At 33.0% G+C, this 11,116-nt stretch overlaps 1 protein-coding gene across 1 annotated transcript; it reads left to right on the top strand.

Annotated features, from left to right (window-relative positions):
• The first annotated feature begins 1,132 nt into the window (after positions 1–1,132).
• On the top strand, positions 1,133–2,755 carry LOC140442265 (uncharacterized). Its single transcript, XM_072533341.1, has one exon. It carries the CDS (start codon positions 1,133–1,135, stop codon positions 2,753–2,755), a length of 1,623 nt encoding a protein of 540 aa, XP_072389442.1.
• Positions 2,756–11,116: the final 8,361 nt, after the last annotated feature.

Raw genomic sequence — 11,116 nt, 5'->3', positions numbered from 1 at the left:
CTGAAGATGAAGTGGCCTCCTTGAGACTCTTCCGTGGTCTTATTTGGGACATCACGGCATCTTATGAAAAGCACATAAAATAACTCTCCTGATTTCAAATGATTAACCTGGGTGGACTTCATTTTTCAAAAATTGGATGAAAGTAAACACACAAAACAACTTAAATCAAACTCAACAACTAGTGGAAAATATAACTATTTTAAGAAACATCCGTTTGCATTTATCATCTGATAGTAAGCCTCACTTGCACTCAACGCTCTGGAATCCAAAACTCATCCAATTTGCCGCAACTTTTGCTCTTGACTTAGTAATCAGTTGATAAACAAAAATGAGGCCTCTAACCTGTTTCTTAAAAGTTCACACTTCCACTAATAAGGACTAAAAAAAGGGTTTGAAACAACAGGGGAAAACATGAAAAAAAAACAAACAACCTAAACTGTACATACAAGGGAAGACAAAACACTAATAATATTGAAAACTTTTTGAGTGAGCTATATTAAATAATACCAATTAACCAACTCTTGTTCCGAAAATAAATGAGACTGCTCCTAGTCCAAACTAAAACAGCATCTCTTGATCACAAATATTATACTTGTGGTCATTAAGATACAAGAAAGGCCACACAACAAACAACAGTCTACTACTGAGACTAAACTTGGTCGAATCTTCTCAACGACTCACAATGACTACTTTTCGATCACAAACTCTAACTAACTCGTGGCATATAATGATGTCAAAGATGGTTAATTAGAAAACAAAGGGAAAGCAACACAACTACATAACTACACAGCTCACACAAAAGTCACTCAAAACAATACACACATTTACTCTGTTTAATATAATATATAGCTGTGTAACAGTGTAGCAGGGGGCTACGTTACATACACATGACATGGCTTACTTCAGGCAGTCAACAATCAACCTACATGGCAGATTGACATGTTTTTGATATTGATAAGATTGTAAAAAATATAAGTTTAATTAGTACAATATTGTTTAACTTATAAACCCATAAAATATAAAACATGGCGCAGTCAAACAGTTAGCTGGGTACAGTCAAAAAACTAAATTTTACCATAAAAGAAAAAAAAACTTTAAGAACATAGTGAGGCACGAGGTAACATAACCTAAAATGGCAATGGGAATAAGAGTAAAGCTACCACCAGATTTTGACATAGAGGGACAAAATGCGGCAAGTGAATGGAAGTTTTGGAAAACCTGTTTCGAAGATTACTTACTAGCAACAGGACAAGACCAGTCAGCAGATAAAATAAAACTGTCAATTTTAAGAAATATAATTGGAACTGAGTCTGCCAAAATTATGTCCACATTCGTCATCCCAGAAGACGAAACCAATAAGTACGATTTAATGATGTCAATAATCGACAAATATGTTAATCCAAGGATGAACGAATCATTTGAAAGATACAATTTTATCACGAGAGTTCAGAAAGAAGGAGAGTCATTTGAGCAGTTTCTTACTAGTTGTAGACATTTGATTCGAACATGTAATTATAATGAAATTGATCCAGATCAAACAGCCGAAGATAAAGCTCTAAGAGACAAGATATTGATAGGCATCAGAGATTCAGTTACTAGAGAAGCTTTATTGAGAGTAGACAAACTTACCCTACGAAAGGCCATCGAATTTTGTAGAACTAGTGAGCAAAGTAAAAACCAAAATTTGAAATTTCATAACGAAACGAAAGATGTGGATATAGGACAAGTTCATAAAGAAAGGAATAAAGATAAGTTCCAGAGCCATATAAACTATAATAACTCTAAAAGTAAAACCAACACTAATGAAAAATTCAAGTGCAAACGGTGTCAATTAACTCATGGAGCCAGAGAATGTCCAGCATATGGAAAGAAATGTAAGAAATGTGGGATTTTAAACCATTTTGCAAAGTCGTGCAGAGTCAAGAATATTGATGTCATAAATGAAGGTAGCAGTGATGGATCATCTGATATTTTTGTAGGTAATGTTAATAAAGTATACCAAGATGTAAGTTGTCAAAATATTTGGGATGAAATTATAGAAATTGAAAATAAAAGAATTAAAGTAAAACTTGACACAGGTGCTGATGTAAGTATAATTCCATTAAAAATTTTTAAGAAAATTGATAAACAGTTTAAAATTAGGCATAATCAGTATGTACTTAAAGGGTTTGAGGGTACTCAGGCTAAAACAATAGGTGTTGTAAATTTAGTTTGTAAATATAAAAATAAGTATGTTTATGATGACTTCACTATTATTGATGGGGCAACTCAAGTTCTTTTAAGTGGTAAATTATGTGTTGATTTGGGATTAGTTAAACGAATCAACAATGTTGAGAGTTGTGGTGCTTTAGAACTAGCCGAAAGGAATAAACTTATAAACCTTAAGCCTGATGTTTTTAGGGGTCATGGTAAATTTTATGGTAAACATAGGATTATTACAGTAGACAATTTTGAACCAGTAAGTTACCTACCCATAAATGTACCTGTTGCAATTAGAGATAAGTTAAGAGATGAATTAGATAGGTTGACAAAAAGAGGGGCAATTGTGAAAGTTAACGAAATTGGCCCGAGGGCAAGCATAAACCGCATTGTCATTGTGGAAAAGCAAAATGGTAAGTTACGTTTGTGCCTAGACCCATCAGACTTAAATAAACAAGTTGTCCGCAAACCAAGAATAGTACATAAATTGGAAGATGTTTGTGCACAAATGATGAGTAAAAAGATATTCTCTGTATTTGATCTCTCTGAAGCATAGCATCATTTGGAACTTGATTAGGCATCATGCTATAAATGCTGTTTTGCAACATCATATGGAATTTTCAGATATAAAGTATTGCCGTATGGATTATCAAATTCCCAGGATCTGTTTCAAGAAGTAGTAGAAGATAAATTTAAAGGTATAGAGAATTTATTGATTTGTCATGATGATATGATTGTTATGGGAACAACAAAAAAGAACATGACACAACTGTTAAAAAAGTTTTAGAAAGGGCTAAATGAGTAGGAGCGAAGTTTAATAGTGACAAATTCCAATATTGTCAAGAAGAGGAAAAAATTTATGGGCCAAGTTTTTTCACACAAAGGGATACAAATAGATCCTGATAGAGTGGAATCACTTTGCAAACTCAAAGAACCAAATAGTAAAATAGAATTGCAACGAATTTTGGGTGCATTCAATTATGTTAGACGGTATATTTCGAATATGGCTGAACATATTCAACCTCTTTGTCAATTACTTAAAAATAATGTAGAATGGGTGTGGCTCCCTTCACATCAAAAATGTTTTGATAATTTAAAGGACATCATTTGTAAATCACCAGCTTTAGTCCCGTATGATCCTAATCAAAAAATTATTTTACAATGTGATGCATCTAAAAATGGCTTAGGTGTTTGTATGTTCCAGAAATATGAGAAAGTTTTAAAATTAGTAGCTTGTGCATCACGAACTATGAATGATAGTAAGATAAATTATAGTCAAACTGAGAAGGAACTATTGGCAATCTATTATGCTCCTCAAAAATTTCACAATTTTTTTTTATAATTTTGATGTTGATGTTCAGTCAGATCACAAACCTATAATCTACATTATGAATAAGCCAATTTGCAAAATTGGATCAGTTAGACTCCAACGTTTAAGACTTAAACTTCTCAAGTATAGATTAAATGTTTATTTTGTTCCTGGAAAAGACATACATTTTGCTGATATGCTATCTAGGTCTAGTTTAAATATAAATACACAAGACTCAGAAATTTTTGAAATGGTCCATTCCGTGAGTAAAGAAAATTAATATGCTACAATATACCTAACCCTAGTTTACACCGCACTTTGCAGTTTCCATCTCACGATCAACTAAAAGGTTTAAGTACAACTTCCTTTATGAAGGTACACAGGCGTGAATCCGTGCAGGAAGAAGTCGACCATCCGTTTAATACTCCGTAAAGGACCATCAAATATTCAATGTTAAGATATGTAAGGTATATTAAATGAAAGAAAACTTAGCCATCGAGTAAACACATGACTACCACAATACGCTACGGTAACTCAAGCTGACAGATACTGTTACCGATTAAAAAAGGGAAAAGCTGATTGTTGAAAATTAAAAGGGAAAAGCCGGAGATGGTGAAGCCAATATTAGGAATTACGTAAGATTTATGGTTGAATAAAATTTGAAATTAATTAATTATTATTTCTTCTTCTTTCAGTGCCTATTCGTTCCGAATATTGACAATCATTCTGGCTATAATTATTTTATTGACTGATGCTTTAAATAGATTCGTTGTTGTTGTGGAGAACCATTTCCTCAGGTTCTTCAACCATGATATTCTCCTTCTACCAATTCCTCGCTTTCCGAATACTTTACCCTGTAGGATTACCTTCAGTAATCTGTATTTAGTGCTGTTTCTCATTATATGTCCGAGATATTCCAACTTTCTCCTTTTAATGGTATACATCACCTCTCTTTCTTTGCCCACTCTTCGTAATACGGTCTCGTTGGTTATCTTGTCTGTCCATGATATCCTTAGAATTCGCCTGTATAGCCACATCTCGAAGGCTTCAAGTTTTTTCTCCATTGCTTCAGTTAGTGTCCAGGATTCAACTCCGTAATACAATATTGAGAAGATATAACATCGTAGGAGCCTTACTTTTATCTCCAGATTAAGATTGTGGCTTTTAAAGAGTTTGGCCATGTTATTGAATGCACTCCTAGCTTTCTCTATTCTACATTTTATTTCCTGTGAGTGATCCCATTGTTCATTTACTGTTGTTCCAAGATAGTTATACTGTTTTACTCGGTCCACTGGTGTATTATTGATAAGTAGTTGAGCGTCTCTAACTTTATTTTTGCTGATGATCATAAATTTAGTTTTTGTTATATTTACTTGAAGTCCAAATCTTTCACTTACTTCATTTACTTTGTTTATCAGTTGCTGTAAACTGTTCAAACTGTCTGCAAAAATAACGGTGTCGTCTGCATAACGGATGTTGTTTAGGCGTTCTCCATTTAGAAGTATTCCATGTTCGCATTTTTCCAAGGCTTCACTAAATATTTCCTCTGAATATAGATTAAATAATATAGGTGAAAGTATACAACCTTGTCTAACGCCTCGTAGAATCTGGATCATTTCCGTTGGTTCACCTCCAAAATTCGTTTTTATTGTGGCTGATTGGTTCCAGTATAAATTTTGTATTATACGCCGATCTTTATCATCCATTTGGGCTTTTGTTAGAATATCCATCATTTTTTGGTGTTGAACTGTATCAAATGCTTTTTGGTAGTCCACAAAGCATGTGTAAATATCGCAAGTAATATCTCTGCATCTTTGAAATAATACTTGTAGACTAAACAGTGCATCTCTTGTACCTACGCCCTTCATGAATCCAAACTGTGTGTCTTGTATTCTCTCTTCGCATAGCTTGTATATTCTATGATGTATAATTTTAAGAAAAAGTTTTAATGTATGGCTCATTAGACTTATTAGCCTATATTCTCCGCACTTTTTTGCTCCCTGTTTCTTTGGTAAGGTAATAAATTCTGAAAGTAGCCAATCTTTTGGGATATTGCCTGTGTCATAGATATTATTGAAGATTTTACATAGTACTCTTAAAGATTCATCATCAAGAAGTTTAAGAAATTCAGATTGTACTCCGTCTGGTCCTGGAGCTCTACCTTCTTTTAGTGATATTATGGCTGCTCTTATTTCTGCCACTAGTATAGGTGGTCCTGTTTCCGTAGGTATTGGGGGCTGGTTCTCTCTCTCATCAAAAAATAAATTTCTTATGTAATTTTTCCAGGTATCATTGATACTCTCTTTGTCCACGATTATCTCTCCATTGTCATTAACAAGTTTACTTATTCTTCTGTTTTTACATTTACCTGTAATTTCTCTTACCTTCTTATGCACGTTGAAGTCGTCGTATTTACTTTGGAGAATTTCGATTTCTTGGCATTATTTCCCAGTTCTTTCTGTTTGGCTTCTCTGATCTTTCTCTGTATCTCTCGCTGTAATGTTTTATACATGGAGTTATCGTTCTTGTTTTTCCTTCTTTCTTCCATTAGTTGCAGAATCTCTGTCGTCATCCATGTCTTATTCTTACCTTCTTCGTTCTTCATAAAATTGTCTTTAATGTCGTCTATTGTTTTCTTAAGGGATTCTATCTTATCTTCTGTGCTTTCCGTTGTATTATCGATTTCTTTAAATTTTCTATTTAATGTTTTGCTGACTATTTCTTTTACTTCGCTACATTTCAGTTTTCTCATGTCATGTTTTTTTACAGTTTTTCCGCGTATTTTCTTTAACTTAGTTCTATACACGCCCACTAAAGGATTGTGGTCAGATTGAATATCAGCGCCTGGGTAGGTTTTAATACTGTTGAAACTATTTCGATATCTTTTGTTAACAAGCATATAGTCTATTTGATTTCTAATAATAACGTCTTCTCCGTTGTCTCTAGGTGATTTCCACGTATACAGGCGTCTAGGCGGTAGTTTGTAAAATGTGTTTAGCACGATTAAGTCATGCTCAGCTGCAAAGATACTCATTGTTTCTCCGCGTTGATTTCTCTCTCCTAATCCATGTGGACCAATATGTTGCCCTTCTTTTCCGTTACCTATTTTTGCATTGAAATCTCCCATGATTATAAGGAGTTCGTGTCTCGGTATATCTCTTATAAGGTTGCTTATTTGTTTGTAGAATTCTGATATTTCTTCATCACTATGGTCTGCTGTGGGTGCATAGACTTGTATGATGTGTGTGTTCACCGGTGACGTATTTTATTAATTATTATTTAAATAAGGTTAAATAAAGGGAATGTAACCAATACAAAAGAAAATATAAAATTTACTTGAAATACTACAATGGAATAGGCTTAGCTCAAAAGAATGAGAGTAGTGCTCAGAGAGGAGGTTGGCACGTTTGTTTGCCTGTAGTAACCTAAGATAGTTAGATAAATCCTAAGATGATCTTAAGATGGGCGCCAGGGTGAATTTTAAATATCACACCAATTTGGGGTATATGTAGTTATATATTAACTGAACAATAAAAGATGATAGGAAACAAATAAAAATCAGAAATGCTTTATACACTATATTCCAATCTTATGTACTATCCCAACCCTAGACTTATATACACTAACCAATTATTAAAATATATCCATAAAATATATTTACAAAAAAAAACAGTTACCTAAAAATATGACCCAAAATATAATTATATACAAAAATTGGTCTACCCAGTTCTCTAACAAGGAGATACAATGATCTGGGATTACTGTTTAGGATAACTCACTTGGAGTAAATAGTAATTAAAATATTAGAAAATAATTAAATACTTATATAAGTTACAAAAAGGGCAGTTTAAAAATCTGAGACTAGTCAGTTAAGACACTAGAACAATACATACATCAATTTAACAAAATAAAGGTACGTAGTAGCAACCATAAAATGGGATAATGTATCCTGACCACTTATCATAAGGGTTATGTAAAATATTAATAACGAAATAAATACAAAGTAAATAGAGAATGACAAAATTCAAACAAGTAAAAAGATTCAACAAGTTGAGGTTACTACCCAGGGATTGTGCACAAACCTGTTTGTAACCCACTTAGGCTGAAGGCCTAAGTATCCAAGTATATATTATAAAAAAATTGAAATTTAAATTATAAAGTTAATAAAATATAATGGTTCTTAGTAACTCTTTCGTTGGAAAGGGAGTTACTTAATCGGCTGTCCAGTGTTCAGGTAGTAGATGGGCTCTAAGATGGATCAGCCTATGCTCCGTGTATCAGCCTTTAAGGACTGGCAGACCAACCAAGTGTTGTAATTCTTTCTCCCAAATCAAATAATCTCCTTTTCCCAAATAAAAATGTACTTCTTCCCCAAATCAAAACTTCTTTCCAAATAAAATTAAATAAAATGAAATTCCAGACTTGGAAGTTGGAGCCGGCAGGCTATAAGAAAAGAAAACTTTTTTATTCTGTGTTCTTGTATTTAATATCTATAGTTTTTGTTCTAGTAACAAAAACTAGAATATATTTGCCATTAGGTGACCTTGGCTCAAAAATATAGTGTTACTGCACTGGAATATATTATAATTTGTATATATATATATATATATATATAAAATAGGAATGATATTTGGATATTTGTAGTAAGCTGAGAAGATTTAGACGATTGGGAACTGGCAAATTTAAATGGAAGATGTGTGATAACTTACCAGAACTTATTTGGGAGTTTTATTTTTCATAAACCAACGTAACTTCTTAATACACAAAACTAAATACGTCTTAAACAACAATAAAATATTCTTCACCTTTCCCCAAAAAAAAACAATAAAATAACTTAAATTCTTTTTTTTTACTCCCTTCAAGTACTGCCTGCCGCAAACTCAACAACTCATCTCCTTCAAGTTCTGTTACAAAATGGCCATTACATTATTCTTTTTCCCTTTTGACGAGGGAATCGATTATCTTATCATCGATATCGATAATCATAATAATGAAATATGAGATCGTATTGTGGGTTGCATACTCCAACGGTGGCAGATTAGTAGTTAATGTAGGGATTCGGTTTGCTAACGTTCAAAATTTTAGATTATTAACGATTGTATCGTTACAATCTCCTACAACTCGGAAAAAAAAAGAAAAGCCATTTTCTTTTTTTTTCTTACTGGGAACCCAATTATTGAAGATAGTAAACCCATTAAATGGTCTGTAGCTTTTAAATGACATGTGGACTGACTTACTTATAAACATACCTCTAGGTGCATAACGAAAAGCGAAAGGTATTTTTTTTTAAATATTGAATTAAAACATACTAAGTTGTTTAAACTGTGGAAACCACATTTAAAGGAATAAACACTAGCTCAAAATAATTGACAGTAATCACACACTGTGAGATTAAACATTTGTGTGAATACTAAACTACATAATATAGTGACTCAGATACTGCTCTGATCACATATAATTCATTGCACAGAGTCTTTCATCTGTGACTTACCTAATAACTGATAAACCAAAAGTTGTTGAAGTCAATCTAGCGGATTTAATAAAACCCCATATTATAATTGCTTCAACTCCACAAACACTCAACTACCACTAAAAGTAGGAGCAAACAAAATATACACTCACATAATCGGAATAACTAACAACTTCTATCTGTACACCGAACTCGAACGATTAAAAATAATCACAAATTTAAGAGCTATGTAAGAGAAGTCGTAACACTCTACCACCATTAAAAGTAGGAGTGACCAAAACACACACCAAATATAAATAAAGTATCTAACAACTTCCACCTTTACATCGGACTCGAACGATTAGAAATAACCACAAATTGAAGAGCCGTGTAAAAGGAGTTGCAGCACTCTACCACCAATAAAGATAGGAGTGACAAAAATCCATACCAAATATAACCAAATAAATAACAACTTCCACTTTTACATAAGACTCGAACGATTAAAAAAATAACCACAAATTTAAGAGTCTCGTAAAAGGAGTTGTAACACTCTGCTACCAATAAAGGTAGAAGTGACCAAAATAGATACCAAATATAACCAAATGTAACTCCACATACTCAGATAATTATCGCTGAATGGGTAAGATAGACCAAGTGGACTCAACAAGGGACACCAGATTTATATATATTGCATATCCAAAGTGAGACAATCATACAGATTTTATAACCATTCGCAATATAACAACTAAACTCAAATAAAATTGAACATGTCGATCACCACATTAATACGGATGTAACAATGTAATAAAAACAATGGTAGCAAGAGCCAGATCCAAAATCGATTCTACCCTAGGTAACAGATTCACTTAATATATCCAAGGAGAACAATCAGGCTCAACTAGGATTTCTTGCTACACAATAAGTACCCTTAAGCTATAACAAATGATAAAGTATACTGTGTACCAGGTGACTACACAATGACTGAGATGACATTGGATTGTAAGAGACAATTCGCCTATCTTCAGTTCACATGCTGTTATGAAGTCAAACCATCATAGAAAATAATCGGTCTTATAGTCCTTAACTAGTATACAACAATAATCTGGCATTCAATAATGTTTCGTTGACTAGGCCGAACATCCGGAAGAATCCCAACTCATCTTCCTAGGACTCTCTTTCGTGTCCTTGAAAATTACTAAACCCCAGATTAACGTGCATAACTAGCAAATTCTACACACCAAGAAGATGAATGGTTATGACCATTTATATAAACTAATGAAGGTATAGGTACCAGTGTGGAATTATCAAGACAAATATAACTAACTCATTCTGGAATTCTGTAACTATAGCATAAAGCTACAATGGATGATTAAGAATAGCCAGAAGAAGAGCACATCAGATGTTGGAGATATCCCTATTAACGTATTAACCATAAAATAGTCGACGACAGAAACACATACTAAAATAAACAGGACTAGAGCGCGAGTAAACCAATTTCCAATGAAACTGCAGATTGAAGTTGTCTCTAGTCGCTAAACAAAATTTTTGAATTTGTAGGGAAAGTTAAGTTTTAACTAAAATATCCATTTGTCCATTATACAAGAACATCATTAAAGGTATCTATATTATAAAAGGTCCAAACTTAGTGAGATAAATAAACTAAACGGTTAACTACAGTGAGAATACCATAACTTATAATCAATAGTTTGATAAAAAAAAATGAGTAGACTGAAGACAGATATCTAAAATGTTTGATACATAATATAAAGACTATATTTAACTATACTATCAGGAGATCTAACATCTGGGAAGATGTGTATATCATAACGACAAAAACCATGAGCTATGAAATCCGCCCCTTATCGAGGTACCAATTGATAAAGTTAACAGGTTTCGAACCCACGTTCTACACCGTTAAACAACACAGCCAGCATTTGCCAAAGATGAGTAATCTCAACACTTTGTATCTCTATGCATCTCAACATATATTAAGACAGTATAGTGAATCAACTGGGGTTGACTTTAGTAAATCAACTTGTTTCCGATTCTTTATAAATATAAGTTAACTATATAGTATTCCTCAACTGTATAGTATTAAGGCTAGATAGACCAAATGAAAATAATAACCTTCCAGACTATTACTAAATTTTATCCTAACT

The sequence above is a fragment of the Diabrotica undecimpunctata genome, chromosome 5 (assembly GCF_040954645.1).
Source record: "Diabrotica undecimpunctata isolate CICGRU chromosome 5, icDiaUnde3, whole genome shotgun sequence".
NCBI lineage: Eukaryota > Metazoa > Arthropoda > Insecta > Coleoptera > Chrysomelidae > Diabrotica > Diabrotica undecimpunctata.
The sequence above is the reverse complement of the archived record's forward strand: the minus strand, read 5'-3'. Positions and strand labels throughout refer to the sequence as shown.